The sequence below is a fragment of the Schistocerca gregaria genome, chromosome 6, assembly GCF_023897955.1.
Source record: "Schistocerca gregaria isolate iqSchGreg1 chromosome 6, iqSchGreg1.2, whole genome shotgun sequence".
Taxonomy (NCBI): Eukaryota; Metazoa; Arthropoda; class Insecta; order Orthoptera; family Acrididae; genus Schistocerca; species Schistocerca gregaria.
The window spans coordinates 222446189-222465512 of NC_064925.1; the positions used below are offsets into that span (position 1 = coordinate 222446189).

A 19324-nucleotide genomic window follows, 5' to 3' on the forward strand; every position below is an offset into this window, starting at 1 on the left:
TGTGGAAATGTGCTGCTAGCTCATAATCTGTGTCTGTTTCTTGCATGGATCATAATTTTTTCTCACTTAGCTCACTGTTTATTGTGTACTACTGCAACTCTTTTAGACATATGACAACACAATTTATCATGGTGGTAGCTGAAGAAGTAGTAAAGGAATAGGTATAGGCATGCAGTTGTAAAATAACAGTTAAATGGTACAAGATAAAGTTATGTATGGTTGGTGCACTTTGTACACAGGTATGCTGTCTCAAGGGTTAACAGAATAAAATTGTCAGATGTAAAGGTAATTTTGGGAGTCCTCCAAGAAAGTGTGATAAGACTGTTACTATTTACTTTGTTTGTAAATTATGTAACAGAAAGTGTCAGGAACTCTTTAAGACTGTCTGCAGATGATGTGGCTGTCTATAAGACAGTAGCAATGCAAGAATACACTATCATTTTGCAGAATAGCCTACAGAGAATTGACAAATGGTGCAGACTATGGAAGTTGACCCAGAATGTAAATAAATGTAACATATTGTGCACACATAGGAAAAGAAATCTATTACTGCACAGCTATACTATTGATGATAAATTGCTGGAAACAGTATCTAACATAAAATATTTACTGTCTAACTATCCACAGCAACCTTATGTGGAACAACAATGTAGAAAACAATAAACTCATGCACAAAGGAAGTGGCTTATAAGGCACTTGCTCAACCAATTCATGAGTATTGTTCATCTGGAATCTCTATCAGGTAGGAGTGATAAAAGGGATAGAGAAGATCCAATGAACAGCAGCACATTTTGTCATGGGATCATAGTCAGAATGAGTATATTACAGAGATGTTCAACAGACTCCAATGGCAGATTGTGCAAGAGTGGCATTATGCATTACAGAGAGTTTTACTGTTTAAATTTTGAGAGAGCACTTTCTGTTAACAGACAGACAACATATTGCTTCTTGCCACATATGTCTCATAGAATGACCACAATGAGAAAATTTCAGAAATTAGGGCTAATACAGAGCCTTACTGACAATCATTCTTTCCACATGCCATTTGGGAGCAGAACAGGGCAGGTGGGTCAAGTTACTGGTACTGGAAGTACTCTCTGCCACACACTGTTAGGTAACTTGCAGGGTATTATGTATATCTACTGGACACTAAATGAAGATGATGATTGAAGCAAGAGCAGTCAGTAATGTTACCAGTGGCAAGTGAGTGTTTGCATTTCTCCATTTTTGTTTGCTATTTTCATCCTGAAATTCCATTAGTAGCATAATTTTTTAAATCTGCAGAGTATTAATTGTTCATTATTTACCTCTGACTTATTCTAAAAGAATGTAGATGATAAATGATTGCTCATACAAAAACTGAAGGACAGTAAAAAAAAAAATAACTTACATACATTTATGTTGTCTCAATTTGTCATTACATTTCACTGGTTCTGTACAAATTATTGAGTTGCAGTCTGAAGGAAAGCTACAGCCAAACTCCAAGTTAAGTGCCACTGTTGCCTGTCCCCATTGTGTAACATTGGCTACTGGAGGCAATGGAAGAGGTTTTCCATCTAACCGTATGTCATCCACACAACCTATTACAAAAGCATCAATTTTATTTACATCATTTTAAATTAATTACATGACAATAATGATCCATTATTTACTATTAACTGAAGTTATATTAAGAATAAAAATGCTGAATGCAGGGAGGAAGAAATAGGTATGGAAATAATGGTAGTGTTAAGCTCTGAAGCCACAACTGAGGAGAAAAAGGAAGAAGGAGAAACAATGTATTGGGACACACATTATGCACTTAGTACCAGAAATATATATTAATGTTTTAAAATTTCATATGAAACTCAGTGTGTAAAGTTCTGTGTTGTGCAAATGAACACCACAAATGATTGGAACCTGCTCACTGATGAAAAAAAAGTGCAGAGCATTTTGCTTCAAGCATATCTTAATTTTCTGATGAAACATAAATGCTAGTTTCTTCAGAATACATTCACTCTCTGCTGTTTTCCAGTACATTCTTCAGTGTAATTCAGCAAGGATTAATAAACACCAACTTTTTAAAAAAGTGATACAGAAACGAAAGCTAATGAAAAGCTGAAGAACATATAAGAATCTCATTTTGCACTTTTTAAGCAACAAATTTACTTTTTGTGGGTGTTAGTGGTAAATGATAAAAAGCTAAGTTTCGATGGATAATGAGACAGGCCACTAAAACATAAGATGAAAAAATTTGTACAAATTTTACTGTCTTGCCATTGGTTTAGAATATACATTGGTTCTGCTGTAAAATAAAGCAAAAATGTCATCTTCATGAAGACTGGTTTGCACCATGGTCCTTTACAAGGCATGCTCCTTGTGGTACATGCTATTGCATTTCTCCAACCTTTGAAATGTATTAGTCAGCGAGTTATAGAGGGGCTACTGTTAATGTGGGCTCCAAACCGTGTGTCACTCAGTGTTTTTCACATTACAAAACATTTCCAGAGGGGTACTAAGGGATAACAGACAGATAAAAATCACTTAACTGGAGTAGGATCAAATATGACATATTCAGATACATTGCCTGACACTTTAACACTGCATCGCAGATCTTGGGTTGGTATGATCCCCACATATCTAAGGCAAGCAAGGAGAATGGTATCAATAAGTTGGGAAGAGAATTTATTTGAAACATTTTCATATATTTCTGAGCAATTATGAGCAATTATTAAGAATTTACATATCCAATAAACAATAGGTGAACATTAGATACAGCTCAATGCATGAAATATTTGTGTCCAATTGGTACTAATGTCTCGTCCATTTATTGTTCAATATTATATTGGTAAATAATCAAATTAAACTTTAAATGAGCTACATGTGCCATCCCTGGCTTTGTATTTTTCCTTCAGTTGACTGTAGTTGCATATTGAATTACAGTTTTGCAACTACACTACATGTATTGGGTAATTTCTCTCATTCTGGGTCATCTTCCTTCTCTACATTATCTTAATAGTCTCCACAATAGCTCCCTCTTCCCACTCTTATCTTTCAGTGTGTTAAATGCTTCTACCCTCAGTTGGTCTTGTGAGAACTGCCTCTACAGACATATTTTCTTCCTCTCTCCTATTTTTTGTCCCTCGCTCCACTTCTCACCTCTCCCAGTAACATATATCTTTTGCATTCACTCCATACAGTCAGTCTGAGGCAATGTCTCATTGCAGTTAACCCATAATATATACACTGCCTGACAAAATAAATCAAGCACCCAGAAGGGGAGGGGTGACTGAAATGAAACTTTAGTGGTTGAGAGGAAATGTGATGTTATTTCATTGTTCGAGGCAATATGATCAGTGCTCAGTGATCTTGGGTCTGATTGAGAGTCTTGCTCAGAGAAGCGAGCACTTGTGAATAGATTTCTTGTATTTCATAATGGCAGTAGTCACTACAGAGCCCTTTCCTTCAGTCATGAATGCATGAGCATAAGTGCAACATGGCGGCCAGTGCAAAAGTATGTCATGCATCTCCTTGGAAAACTGTAAATATTGCCAGTAAAAAGAAAACGTGTGCAAATTGTAAGAGCAAAGTTTAAAAAAAGTGTTGCAAGAAGAAAAGAGCGTTATGAAGATTAAAATCAAGGATTAAGAAGCACAAATACCTCATAATGAGCAAAATGCAATGAAAAACTGTAACAATGTTTCATGTGAAAACTTGCAATCTGTTAGGCCTCAAACAACACCACAAAAGGAAATAAAGTTCTTGTTTTAAGCAACAGTCATGGCAGAAACTGTGGGAGTATACTACGAGATGAATTAGCCAAAAAATTCAATGTGAAAAGTATTATACAACCTGGGGCACCAATTGAAGAAGGCGTGAAAAATGCAGACAAATTAACTGATAACTTCTTCATCAACAATTCTTTAATCATTATTGGTGACACAAATGACACTGATAAATCTCTGGAAGAATTACAGAGGAACATGAAAATTCTTTGGAATACATACTTAAAGTCATGCAAAAACATATGTAATAATTCATCCAATACCGCTTAGACATGACGCACAAGTCTAAATGGAAAAATCAAAGCTGCAAACTGCATTATGTTAGAAAAAATCAACACTGCCAAAGGCATGTGTAGGAAGAGATTATCTGTGAATTTCAAAATCGAATGCCTGGTTAAAAAAAAATGAATATACAACTGATGGTTTACATCTAAACAAACAAGGAAAGATTCACATTTGTAATAGGCTTGCTTCTTTCATACACATAGCAAAAACTGAAAAACCAAGTATCAGTATATGAAAAAAGCATATGCAAATGGACTATCAGATAGAAAGTGTCAGTCTAGAAGAGAAAGTGATACCCACGAAAAAACAGACAGTTGTGGACCATTTCATAAAAGAAAAAAATAAGCCCAATGAAAGTCATAACAACACACTAGGTTGAGTTTCAAACCATCAATCGCAGCAACAAGGCAGTCATTAATGGACAGATGGGCGAAAAGGACAGAAAAAAAGTGAAAATTGGGAACATTTCGACAGAAGAAAGGCAGGAATCCACAAACAAAGAACCAGCAAGCCACACAGGAAACACCATGAATACCATCCCTGGAAAACATGAGGATTTCTTACCACTAAGTACACTAGCTCAAATAGCGAGGTAAGTGGTCAAGCAAGAAGTGATTCCCTCCCTGTCCCTAATTTTAAATTACTCCATTAAAATGTTCAGTCACTCCTGAATAAACTAAATGAAATAGAAATAATATTAAATGATCTAAATGGTATTTCTGTACTATGCTTTACAGAACACTGGCTCAAACAAGATATGTTAGAGCAAACTTACCTTCCTCAGTTCAAACTTGCAAGCATGTTTTGTAGGAAAATATCAAGTCATTGGGGGTACTTGTATATATGTTAGAGAAAATATTGAATTCAATAGTGTAACTAAATACCATATACTGTCCTGTGAAAAAGATATAGATCTGTCTATTGCTGAACTACCAAGGCAAAATACAGTTATTATTTCTGTATACAGGTCACCAGATGGAGAAAAAAAAGTGTATTGCAATTACATGGAGGAAATCTTGGAAGAAATTCACTCTCCCAAGAAAAATATAATTATATGTGGTGACTTTAATATTGATTTCTCGAAATCCAATAAATTCAGAGATGACATTATAAATTTACTACAGTAGTTCAACATCAATCCAATGGTAACTGAACCAACTCCTGAAACACCTACCTCTGCATCTATTGTTGATCAGATCTTGATAAATACGTGCAAATATGCCTATAACACACAAGTTGTAAACATGAATTTTAGCAATCACTATGTTCAAATTCTTGCAATGAATGTTTCAGGACACCAAATTCCCAGTTGAATACAACACACTGTAAGGGATTTCAGTATAAAATATGAGGAGTATTTTTGTTCTCTCCTAGAGGGTGAAAGTTGGAAAGATGTATATGACTGTAGTGAGACCAATGAGAAATATGATAAGTTTATGGCTACATTCAAACATTCTTTTGAAATGGCTAGTCCCAAGAAAACAACAATGCTGAATTCTACTCATAAAACAAACTAGTGGATTACAAAAGGGATAAGGATATCATGTCAAAATAAAAGGAGATTGTATGAGGACTCCAAGCATAATACCAGTCCTGACTTTATTGTGTGGCGTTGATAGTTCATATCAACCACAAAACTTTATATCTGTGAACTCTAAGTGCTCTGTTGAGCCTCCATCTTAACATTAGTCAGTTATTTGTTATACTTCATTCTGTATGGATGCAGTGTCAAGTGTAAAAATATACGAGCTATGACATATATGGGAATTAGGTTTTCTATATCCTGATTACCAGTCCCGTTCCCATAGTGGTGACCCTGCAGTTCATCCGTGTTTCATGTCTTCCGCACTGGTGTTTATGCAACAGGTTATATGCACTATGCAGTGACCATGCCAAACAATGCCTTGTTCGAAGATGTGGAAGCACAACTCAGCTCACTGAGTTTCGTTGTTTCTTCATTTATGCACAGTGATTGACATTCTTAACCAACACTGTGTGCTAACCTCATTACTTTTCAGTGGTCGACAACTATGCCATTAGAGCGAATGATGGACTCAGGCTTCACGTCACCGAATTATGCCTATCCAACAGTGAAATGTGAACTGAACAATATTTCGAATTGTGTCTCTTCAGATTGTGTGTTTCAAGAACAAAGTGATCTCCATTCGAAAACATGTTTAGTCACCCACCGGCATGCTACATCAGTTACTGGTGGGCTGTGTGCAACGCCACCATTACTACAAACCATGCCGGATCCATTCCATGCATGTGGTGTTCCAGTTGTGTCTAATTTAGATGTACAATTCAGTGTTTCGCATAACATGGACCCCTTACCCTGCCTCAGTGGCCCGCTACATGCACTAAGGGCGTGTTATGCATCAGATAGTTTCCACGCGGGTGGCTTTCTCAACCCCCCCCCCCCCCCCTCACTTGCGAGGGTCCCTGTATCTGGTCAGTCAACTGCCTGCTGCTCCCACAGCACCGCCTGTGTCTTCTGTGCCGGTCTCTCGCTCTGTTCTGGAAGTGGGTCGTACACATCCAGCACTCATCACTCATGGTCCAGTTTCTGGACCCCCCTCATGTGCCGTCTATCCATCGTTCGTGCCTGCCTCACTGTGTTTTCATGACACACAGTCAACTATACCAGCTGCCGCTATTACAGATTTGCTCACCTGGTTTAAATCTGGGCCTACTGTGTCTGCCTCCTACTTAACCTCAGTTCAGTCACTACCCCAGGAGACACCGAATCCGCTGTCGTCACCCCCTCCTGGCTGCCTGCCAAAGCTACTGCACTTACATGAGGACAACCCGGCGTCATGATTCACACTTGTTGAGCATCTGTTTGAGTTACATCATGTGTCTGATGACAACTCAGTTCCTCTGCCTTGCCACACACTTCCACGACCACTGAAATTTGATTTGTGACCTGATCCTTTCGCTGCCACCTGCATCAAAATTTGAGTTTGCAAAGAAGACTATAATGGAACGACTTGCCTGCTCGCCACAAGAGTTAATAATCAAGGTTCTATATGAAGAGCACCTGGGGGAACGCACCTCCTCACAACTCTGGCACCGCCTTTGATTGCTTGTGAATGAGCATACTATGCCTGACGCCATGCTATGGGCTGTGTGGTCTGCCAAACTACCTACTGATCTACAGATCCATCTGTTACCATGCTCATTCGAGTCCATCAGCTCCCCCTACACATCACTGACCAGTTGTATTCGCTGCTGCAGCAACATCAGCCAGTTCATTCACACTGTTCATCAGAACAGCCACCCCAGCGTACTGACCTTCAGCCAGCAGAGGCAGGGCTCGCTCTGCTGTCACCTCATCTACTTCTTCTGGCACCATCAGCTCACTCTCTTCACTGTCCGAGCACTCCATGATTGCTCATACACCTTACATACTGGTCTACTTACCGGAACAAATCAATGAGGACAAGCCGCCCCCGGTGTTGCAGTCTCCACCTCCTCACCATGCCCACTCTTTCTGCTGATACCCCAAAGTGTTCGACGATGATGCCAAGAAGTGCAGGTTGCCATACCAACACCCAAATGCTGACCACAGGAACTAAGAGACGCCGAGTCCTGTGGGGAACCTAACAGGCGTCCTCTTACATTACACTCTGTTCAATCGTCTGCCCAGCCAAGTGGTCATCTCTATGTGACTGACATTGCATCAGGTCTAGCTTTTCTGGTCAACACTGATGCTGACGTGTAGATCATACCTACTTTGATGGCTCCACCTGCTTCTTCACAGACGAAGTTACTTCTATGAGCTCTCAACGCATTGACATTACCTACTTGAGGCTCAGTAAAGGTTATGGTGACACCATCTCCTTCTCCACGTTTTCTGTGGTTTTTTCTATATTGTCGACATCAATGAAGTGGTTCTTGGTATGGATTTTTGGTCTCATTACGAAGTATCTCTGAACATCATATGGGGTTCAGTGCTCCACCATCTTACGAACACTCACATACTGTGCACCCGCACTTATGTCCAATGCTCTGCTTCCACAGCAACATATGATATCATACGTGAGTGCTCCTCCCTTGTGGGCAACAGTGTGACCTGCATTACTGACCTACTGTCAGAATACACTTGGCGAAGCAACTCCACCAGGACAACGAGAAGCTGAAACGGTGCTTCACATCCACTTACAGCGAGATCGTCGCGACTCGTACCTCACTTCTGGAACTGCAGTCCACGGTGCCACCACCTAAACAAGATTGCTTGGATGAACCTAGGTCTAACTCTTACCAGGTTAGTCCAAAAACTTTACTACCATGTGATGTTCCAACCACCCGTCATGCTCGCCTCATTCAGTGCCGTGTGTTTCAAAGAGTGCTGCTAATGACAATCACACGCGTGTCGCAACCATGCCTGCCACTCAGACAGCTAATGCGCATGTTGATAAACATTCCCCCTCTCTCACTCACCAGCCACATGACACAGTGGCCATTATGGCCCCTTGTGCGATGCCAGCACTGCTCTTGCCTGCGCCAATTGTCCAGTGCAAGGTTAACAGCGGACAGTCGCCACCCAGTCCCCTTCACTTGGCGCTGCGAGTGCACGCATCCCCCACTCCCCCCACCCCCCCATCCCACACACACAAGTGCATGCCGTGCTCCCGTGAGAGACAAGTGAATTTCGTGCTACCTTTCCCCTACTCGTCCATAGACTTGGTTCCAGGACATTAGCCAATCTCAAGTGCAGTTCTCAGTTTCTCCCATCACTAATGGAATGACACACAAGATAGTTACCACTACTGGCCCTCCTATTAGGCATAAGGTCTGACACCTCAAAACTATCAAGTAGATTAATGATCTTTTGGTGGCAGGTGTTCTGCAACCTTCAGACAGCAACTGGTCTTCACCAATCCATCTTGTCTCCAAACAAGACGGATTGAATGTGCGGTGATTACAGACACTTAAATGCTTGTATCATCAAGGACAACTACCTGGTACTGTACATCAGTGACTTCACTGATATGTTACCGGGCACCACAATTTTCAGTATTATTGACTGTAAAAGTGCCTACCATCAGATTCCCGTGGCGCTGGAAGATGGCTATTATCACGCCACTCAGTTTATTCCAATACCACTTCATGCTGTTCGGCCTAAAGAATGCGGCGCAAATGTGGCAACATTTCATTGACTCTATCTTGTGACTGTTCCAGTTAAACTTTGTTTATCCAGATGACATTCTCGTTTTCAGCAGCTCAGCGGAGGAACATGAAAATTATTTGTCTATGGTCCTCCAGACCTCAAACTCCAATGGTGCCAAGGTGAACAAAGACAGGTTTCAGTTACACCAGGTGTCAGTCTCCTTCCCAGGTTACACCATCTCTGCTAATGGAATACAGCCTCCCAAATCTCGTGTGCTGGCTATCACATCTGTGCCGCCCTTGGCTACTTACAAAACGCTATGCTGTTTTCTCAGCACCATCAATTACTATCATCACCACCTGCCTTCCGATGTTCAGGCACCCCTGACGGTCACGCTATCAGGCAAACAAACTTCCGGTATCAAACCCGTCTCTTGGACTGTTTCAATGCTAGACGCCTTCAAGGCTCTGAAGACTTCTTTAGCTCATGCTGTGACACTTGCCCACTCTGACCCCTCACCCAAGTTATTCATCACTACAGACGCCAGTGACATCACGGTGAGGGCAGTGTCACAAGAACACAAGGCCAACACGATTTCTCCCCTTCATTTCTTCTTCAAGAAACTATCTATGGATCAGAGAAAATATTCTGAATTCGATAGAGAGCTCCTTGCTGTTTATGAGGCAATCAAGCATTTCTGCCCTGATGTCAAGGGACGTTCGTTTTTCATCCTCACTGATCACAAACTACTGGCAAAAGTGTTCTGCAACCCACCTGAGGACCCGTCCCCTTGATGTTACCGCCACTTTGAGCTGGTTTCTCAATTCATAACAGATGTCTGTTACATCAAGGGCACAGATAACATCGCTGCAGATTTCTTCTTGTGGATCAGTGCTGTTTCCCACATCATTGATCTTTCCGATCTGGCCTCCCTCCAAGCTTCTGATGAAGATTCTCAGGCTCTCCTGTGAGACCCACAAACATCACTTGTTTTCACAAAGGCTAAATTTCCTGGCATTTCTGACAAGGTGTGATGTGATTCTTCAACTGGCACCCTACGTCCTTTGCTCCCACCCAGGCTGTGCCAATAGGTTTTCAATGCCTTGCATAACCTAGCCCACCCGAGAGCTCGAGCCACCATACGTCTTGTGTCAGAACATTTTATTTGGAAAAATATCAAACGGGACTGTCAAACGTGGGCATGCAGCTGCATCACTTGCCAGCACAACAAGACCAGCTGCCACACCTGCGTGCCACTGGCAAGTTCCCACAGGACGATTCTGTCACATTCATATTGATCTGATCAGGCCTCTTCCTCTTTTGGAGGGCCATAGCTATCGACCATTTGTCTCACTGGGCCAAGGCTGTCCCTCTCCCTAACATTACTGCCAAGATGGTAGCCAAGGCATTCATTGGCTCGTGGAATGCTCATTTCGGGTGCCCGACCCCTATCACCACTGATCAGGGTCGACAATTCGAATCCCCCCTTTTCACCATCCTCTGCAATGTCTGCGGTATTAAAAATATCCACACTACTGCCTATCACCCACAAAGCAATGGGTTGGTGGAGAGATGGCACTGCACCCTCAAGACGGCCATTTGATGCCATGATTGTCTCTGGTCGGAAGCTCTCCTGTGGATGCTACTTGGTCTACACTCGACCTATAAGCCTAAACTACAGGGGACTATATCTTAATTTGTTTTTGGTGAGAATCCAGTCCAACCAGGGGAACTTATTCTTTCCCAGGTTAGCGAGGACCTCACCCCCACACCAGATTTCATTAGCTGGATGCGCAAGCATTTTCAACAAACATGTTTGCACCCACCCATCAGTCACTCACCGCCTGAGACTTATGTTCCCACCGCACTCTCTGACTGCTCACATGTGATACTGCGTGAAGATGCAGTTAGGCAGCCTCTTCAACCTCCTTATCTTGGCCTCTACAAGGTCCAGTGGCGTGGGGACACGACTTTTGATATCATGATTAAAGACTGCACACAGAAAGTTTCTCTGCATCGCCTGAAACTGGCTTTCATCAACCCTGATGGTCTCACACCACCGCAGTCGGACTCTGCAGACAATCCATACTTGATCGAGAGTGAAGTTGTGCTCCCATCAACCTCACCACACAGCTCTCCCACCAAAGACTGTTCTCTACCATTCACTGGTTTCCTTGCCCCTTGTTTCACCCTGCACAGGTTTTGCACCCTCACCTCCAATGTCGGAGACACACACAACTACTATCAGTTTGTCCTGCAGTGTTGTGCTGCACCGAGTGAACAATGTTTCTATAGTGATGCTCAATGACCGAGTGCTCATTCTTTTGGCAGATACCAAGGTTCTGCCATCAGACAGTCCCTTACACTTCAACATTGCACACAACCTCTCACTCCCACTCAAGTGTGACTGAGCCTCTCTATGGACAGCTCAATCCACTTAAGGGCCACACAGGCCTCCACCATGCCATCGACTGCCCCGTCTGCTTACTCTTGAGCCAGCTGCCATCTCATCTGGCCATGGTGGCTGACTGACTACAAAGTGGACCTGTCTCTCATCACCACTCCATCTGCTCAACCTACCTCGTTTGAGCTGGAAGGACTTGTGGTGCACCTGATGTTGACGCCTGCATGCCCTCACCCTTGGACATCTGTAGTACTCCGTACTGCTGGAGGGGGGGGGGGGGGGGGGGCTGTGTCGCATCGATAGTTCATATCGACCATGAAACTTAATATCTGTGAACTCTAAGTGCTATGTCGAGCCTCCATCTCAACTCTACTTTAGTTAGTTCTTTGTTACACTTTGTTCTGTATGGATTCAGTGTCAAGTGTAAATATATATGAGCTATGACATACATGGAAATTAAGTTTTCTATTTCCCGATTACCAATCCTGTTCGCATAATGACTTGTTTGGTAAGTAACAACTGAATTGCAGCTTTTTAAAGTAAAAGATCTTGCAAACACTGAATAGGGAGTTAATTAACAGCCATTTTAATTACAGAATAAAGTAAATTCAGTTGACTCATAGCACACAGGTGGAGACATGATTAATTCAACTGTTAATGTTCCCTGGAGAAAAATATCAATTGTTACTCTACTGTGCTGAAATAGTTTTGGATGTGTTCCATATCAATCAGTCAATGAGACCACTGGAACATCTTGCATTTTTGTTCATAATAATTCTGAACTGCATGTTATTTATCCCAGCTTACACATATCTACATCCCATGTTTGACTCTCATATAAAACTCCATTCTTTTTCTTCAACCATCAGGTACTTATTTTAATTTTTGTTATACTTTTTAAATAAAGGTCAGACTCTTCCTTATCAATGAATATTACTTATTTTCTTCTTTAGTGGTTGTCCTCTGATATAAATAGCTTCCAGAGAGTAAAATAACCAAATTTATTTGCTATCACTGCTGAGCCACGCGACACAACTTCATTTCCTTTGCAAATTGATAGAAAACTATAGCAATGTATCCTGATATTAGAAATTACTAAGCATTGCAGTGAATGGATAATAGATTAGATTAGATTAGATTAGATTAGATTAATACTTGTTCCATAGATCATGAATACGACACTTCGTAATGATGTGGAACGTGTCAGGTTAATGAAAGATGTCTGTACAAGATATTACATTACACAAAATATTGCATGACACTAATGCTTAAGTTAGTTTTTTTCCCTCCCTTAATTTATATCTAAAAATTCAGCCAATGAGTAGAAGGAGTTGTCATCTAGAAATTCTTTTAATTTATTTTTAAATGTTGGATGACTATCTGTCAGGCTTTTGATGCTGTTTGGTAGGTGACCAAAGACTTTTGTGGCAGCATAATTTAACCCCTTCTGTGCCAAAGTCAGATTTAACCCTGCATAGTGAAGATCATCCTTTCTCCTGGTGTTATAGCTATGCACACTGCTATTACTTTTGAACTGGGTTGGATTATTAACAACAAATTTCATAAGTGAATATATATACTGTGAGGTTACTATGAGGATCCCTAGATCCTTAAATAGATGTCTGCAGGATGACCGTGGGTGGGCTCCAGCAATTATTCTGATTACACGTTTTTGAGCAATGAATACTTTTCTACTCAACGATGAATTACCCCAGAATATGATACCATACGAACGCAGTGAATGAAAGTAGGCATAGTAAGCTAATTTACTGAGATTCTTATCACCAAAATTTGCAATAACCCTAATAGCATTCGTAGCTGAACTCAATGTGTTGCTTCCAGTTTAACCTCTCATCAATGGACACACCTAAAAATTTTGAAAATTCTACCTTAGCTACAGACTTCTGTTCAAAGTCTATATTTATTACTGGAGTTGTGCCATTTACTGTATGGAACTGTATATACTGTGTTTTATCAAAATTTAAAGAGAGTCTGTTTGCTGAGAACCACTTAATAATTTTGTGAAAAACATCATTTACAATTACATCACTTAGTTCTTGGTTTTTAGATGTTATTACTATACTTGTATCATCAGCAAAAAGAACTAACTTTGCATCTTCATCAATATGGAATGGTAAGTCATTAATGTATATCAAGAACAGTAAAGGACCTAAGACCGAACCCTGTGGGACCCCGTACTTGATAGCCCCCCCAGTTTGAGGAATCAGCTGTTGTATTAACATTACATGAACCACTTATTTCAACTTTCTGAATTCTTCCAGTTAAGTATGAATTAAACCATTTGTGCACTGCCCCCCTCAAACCATAATGATTTAGCTTATCTAAAAGAATTCCATGATTTACACAGTCAAAGGCCTTTGGGAGATCACAAAAAATACCAATGGGTGATGTCCGGTTATTCAGTTTGTGTGTGATGAAAATAGATAACCACTGATTTCTTTTAACAGCAAAAAATCTCAAAATTAGTATCAGAAGTGATGCCATCTAGTGAAGCAACCTCAAATATCATCATGTGAAAGTTTACCAAATGAGGCAATAAATGTGACTAGTACAGTGTTACTCATGATTATTTACATATTATATCTGAATGTGAATAAAGAATAATGGTTTCCACTGCAAAATAGTAACCATATTCAGTTGCTTATTATTACCATTTCTGTAATCAGCATTTATTTCTAATGTATTTATGCCAGTATGCTCTGCCTTCCCACCAGCATGAGCACCTTCTTGTTTGTCAATTACCAACCACTGGTGACCTTCAAACAGTGATGTCTGATTTCTTCTCAAGAATTCGCCGTCATCTAGTTCCAATATTGATAAAGAGCCATACCGAGAAACCTGAAAAATAGTTAAAACACATTTGGGAGAAGGGTATAACTGATGACATAACACTAATGCTATAAAAATATTACCAAGAAAAGGATCTTTCTGGTTTATCCCTCAATAATTTCATTCTTAATTGCTCTGTTATTGGACCTACCTTTGCTGTGTGCCAGTATCCATCATCAACAGAAATAAAACATAAGCAGATGTACTTCTCTTCAATATTCATTCTGTTTAAGTTATAACGAAAGTATAGGTTTCCATTATTTATCTGTAATAGAAATAAAAGCCATTCTATTACTATTTAAACAGGCCATGATTAATTTCCTAATGCTCTTGTATAATATTAAGTTAATGACAACTATTTTGCACACAGTCTACAGTGAGAAGACATTTATCAAGGTAAAAACTGGTACCAAGCAGTTCAGTACACAAAATGAAAAGAAGAGATGACATGACAGGAGAGGGTAAAAATTGGGCAGATGTACAGCAGATGAGCCATAGGAAGATGGAGGATGGAAGAGAGAGAAATGACTGTGGAAAGAATGTGAGTGTAAATTCTGACATTACACCTTAAAAAATGCAACTAAGAAAACTACAGAATATAACTGAGTTGGAAAGCTAAATGTTTGCCTCTCTTATTTGTATTTTAGAAGAATGAAAAGTGAGATAAACAGAAAAGGGAGCAGAATAATTAGTTCTGTACTGACCCAAAAAGTAGAAATGAGTTGAAAGCACTTCTTCTAATGTTAAAAGGAATATGCCTGCTTAATGAAACCTTGAATGTTGTATGTAACTAAAACTCAGGTTACTCCTCTCAGCAGTAGTGAATTAAATATTCTTTTACAACACATTTTTTCATAAATACTAAAAATATAGTATGAAACAGTGTCACTGTTGTTGTTACTTCACTAAAGTGTTTTTTCATCAGGAATGAATTAAACATACTGTTCAAGTAAAGAGATCAAGTACTCATAATGAGAAGAATAAAAAAGAAATCATAAATGAAACCATCCTTCAAACCTGGTTCCAGTGAAACTAAAATATTAACTTATTTCCTAAATTTATGATGAAACACTAATATTGTCAACTGACTATTAAAATCCCAAACAGATGAAGAGTGACAAGAAGGACAAGGAATAGTGAAGAAAATTGTGTTATAAATCTAAAAATCTAAAAATAAAATTTTAATATCAGTCATTGTATGAATGACTCAAAGCATCATGTTATGTGTTTGGAATATATTTTCTAAGATTTGGAGATATGAGTTTCACTGTATAGATATGAGTTGGCAAGACATCAATTAAGCTGCTGTGAACCTACTTTCCTGTCTTAACACTCATCCAAATGTATAAATAATTACTTTTCTAATTTAGTGATTTTGGCCCACAAAATAGTAATAAGCAAGCCTGTTGAGTTTAAAAAACATGTACTTCTTAAAAATAACAGCCAGTATTACTGTTTTCTGTATATTAATATTATTGCAGAAGAAGCTTAGTAGCACACTCACTGTAGTGTAGTGGTAATGATACGAGACTGTTGCATGGAGGGTAGTGAGTTCAAAACTCACCTGAACTGTAAAATTTTAATTTCAATATTCAGTTCGAGTACATTCTAGAAGTATCCACAAATGTCAAGAATCATTGTACTGGAATGTTCTGTAACTGTATATATACCGTATGTGTTCTGGCCAGAGGCAGTTCGCTCCACACACTTGTATGTGCAAGTCCTGAATAAATAAGTGAAGTTAGTGTTTGTCATTCATCTAATTACACCTTCTTCTATGTGACTTTATTGTAGTAGTTTCTCTCAGCTTTTGTAAGTGTCCTAGAAGCATAGGCTATAATCTTCTCTTTTCCATCTGAAATTTGTACCAGAACAGCACCAATTCCATACCCCTGGCATCTGTGGGTAGTTCTGTATAGGTGTCCTCTCAGCATACAGACCAAGTACAGGGTCAGTCGTCACAGGTTTTCACAGCACATCAAAAGAATCTTGTTGACCACTACCCCAGATAAATTTAGCATCAGCTTTTAACAACTCTTGGAGTGGGCTGGCTTTGATACAAAAGTCTTTGATAAAACGATGGTAATAAGAACATAATCCGAGGAAGCTTCTCACATCTCTAATACTTTTAGGAATAGGAAATTCCGTTATAGATCTCACATTTACTGGGTCTGGCCACACACCTTTGTTTGACACAAGGCGTCCAAGTGTTTTGATTTCTTTTGCTCCAAAGAGACACTTTCTTGGATTAAGTTTCAGTCCACCTTGTTGGAGACACTTAAGAATGGCCCTCAGTCTTTTTATGTGTTCATCAAATGTCTTTGAGAAGACTATAGTGTCATCTAAATAGCAAAGACACATTGTCCACTTCGGTGACTTAGAAGATTATCGACCATCCATTCAAAAGTTGCTGGTGCACTGCACAAACTAAACGGCATTACCTTAAACTCATACTAAGGGGTGATGAATGCAGTTTTCTCATGATAAGCCTCTTCTACTTTGATGAGTATCCTGAGCACATGTCCATGATTTAGAAAAACTTAGCCCCCTTCAGACAATCTAGTGTATTGTCAATTCGTGGAAGAGGGTAAACATCTTTTTTAGTTTTCTTATTACGCTTCCTGTTAATCAACACAAAAGCTCCAACTGCCATCCTTCTTCCTGACAAGAATGACTGGTGATAACCATGGGCTCTCAAAAGGCTGATTGATGTCATTCTTCACCATTTTCTCTACCTTGTTGAGAATTATTTGACATTCCGTTGCTGACACACAGTATGCTCTCTGGCTTATTGGTTGATGGTCTCCAGTGCTAATCCAGTGCTTCACCATCAATTTGTCTAATTTGCTCTTCACTTATGGATTGAAGCATTCAGAGAACTCTTGAAGAATGGCAAGTAGCTTCTTCTCTTGTTACTTAGTAATCTGGTAATAGTTGAGCTAGAATATCTTGTCTCGTAGTGATAGCGCACATTATTGATGATACAGTGGCTCCCATCAGGCCACAGCAGAGGCGCCGTTTACATGGCAAGAAACACAAGTTTGAGTCATATTCAACAGATCGTAATCTATTGGAGACATAAGAAGAAGAGGATGTTATGATAACAGCAACTGTGTGCCACCACATGAGACATCCTTCCAGGATGGTGATGATGGCCAAGATCCAAACAAGTGGCTGAAGGTATATGAGTGTATAGCCAAATTTAACAAATGGGATGACACCGAGTGCTTGGCTAACATATTTTTCTACTTGGAGGGCACTATCAAGCAAGGGTATGAGAACAACAAGGAGAAGTTCAAAAGCTGGGGAGTATTCCAGGTGGAACTGCGCAAGTATTTTGGTGACACACAATGACAGAAGTGCAAGGCTGAAGATAAATTAAAGTGCAGGGCACAGCGTCCTGGAGAAACGACAGCATCCTGCATTCAAGACGTCTCGGAGCTGTGTAAAATAGTGGATCCTAGAATGAAGGAAGAAGTAAGGTTGCACATCTCATGAAAGGTGTTGCTGAGGACATGTATCAAGCCCTACTCATGAAGGAGGTTTTGACAGCAGATGACTTCATAAAATGGTGCCAGTATGTGAGACAATTGATCAAAAAAGAATTGTACACAAGAAGTTTGAACAGCTTCCAAACATTGTATCGATGTCTGTGAAGCAACTGCTTTCACAAGTGTTCTTCATCAGATAGTGAGAGAGGAAGTGGGATTGCACAGCATGCAAAATACCAAAATGCTTCAAGAGGTCATAAGGGAGGAAGTGGAACAGACATTGAACCCAATCTCTTGTCCTTCATTCCCCTTTAAAATGATGAAAAAGTCAAGACCCAGGTGAAGTTTCATTCCTACAATGCCGCATGAGAAACCTGTTTGGGCACCAAGGAAGACTGATGTCTGGAGGACCCAGGATAACCTACCAGTATGTTTCCACTTGCTACAGAACAATGCTGAAGATTAGATGGATAGATCACATAACTAATGAGGAGGTATTGAATAGAATTGGGGAGAAGAGGAGTTTGTGGCACAACTTGACAAGAAGAAGGGACCGGTTGGTAGGACATGTTCTGAGGCATCAAGGGATCACAAATTTAGCATTGGAGGGCAGCGTGAAGGGTAAAAATCGTAGAGGGAGACCAAGAAATGAATAAACTAAGCAGTTTCAGAAGGATGTAGGTTGCAGTAAGTACTGGGAGATGAAGAAGTTTGCACAGGATGGAGTAGTATGGAGAGCTGCATCAAACCAGTCTCAGGACTGAAGACAACAACAACAACAACAACAACAACAACAACAACATGTTTCCACTGTGGACAACCGGGACATGTGGTGTGCTATTGTTGAGAATGGTGGCAGATGGCACCTGCACCAGAAGACAGCAGACTGATCTTAGCCGATGCCAACTCTGGGATGACAAAGATGAACAAGAAGATGTGGGTGCAACATGATGTAGGTCACCATCACCACAAGCTAGCCACTGGAGAGGACATTCCCCAACATACCGATCAAGGTCTCCATCACTTTTTAGGAGCTCCAGCCAGTCACCTAGCCGCTGCAACCTGGAAAACTGAAGGGTGCAACCTTCCTCAGAGGTGAAGCCACTGAAGAGAAAAATCCTCTGCCGACGATCACTACAAAAATGATAGGAAACTACATCACTATCCTCATGGATGGCTGACAAACGCAAGCTCTTGTGGACTCTGGAGCATCATATTCACTCATTTCAGAGAAGTACCATCACCAGTTGCAGAAAACCGTATTTGTCGACAGCAAAACATCTCTGCTGAAGGTGGCTAATGGGAAATATGTGAAAACTACAGGAAGATGTGTCATTCATACGGGTATAAGTGGCCGTACACAGCCCTTAGAATTCATCATCTTACAAGAGTGTAGTCATGACATCATCCTCAGATG

The 19324-nt window shown here is 40.2% G+C and overlaps 1 protein-coding gene across 1 annotated transcript in view; it reads right to left on the reverse strand.

Annotated features, from left to right (window-relative positions):
- Positions 1–1386: 1386 nt before the first annotated feature.
- The window catches only part of LOC126278809 (neural-cadherin-like), a 178321-nt gene continuing 160383 nt past the window's right edge, over positions 1387–19324 (reverse strand). The window contains exons 20-22 of the mRNA XM_049979083.1: positions 14568–14681; positions 14239–14425; positions 1387–1580 (exon numbers count right to left, since the gene is read on the reverse strand). Coding sequence (XP_049835040.1) covers positions 1387–1580; positions 14239–14425; positions 14568–14681 — 495 coding nt within the window. The remainder of the gene's footprint in view (positions 1581–14238; positions 14426–14567; positions 14682–19324) is intronic.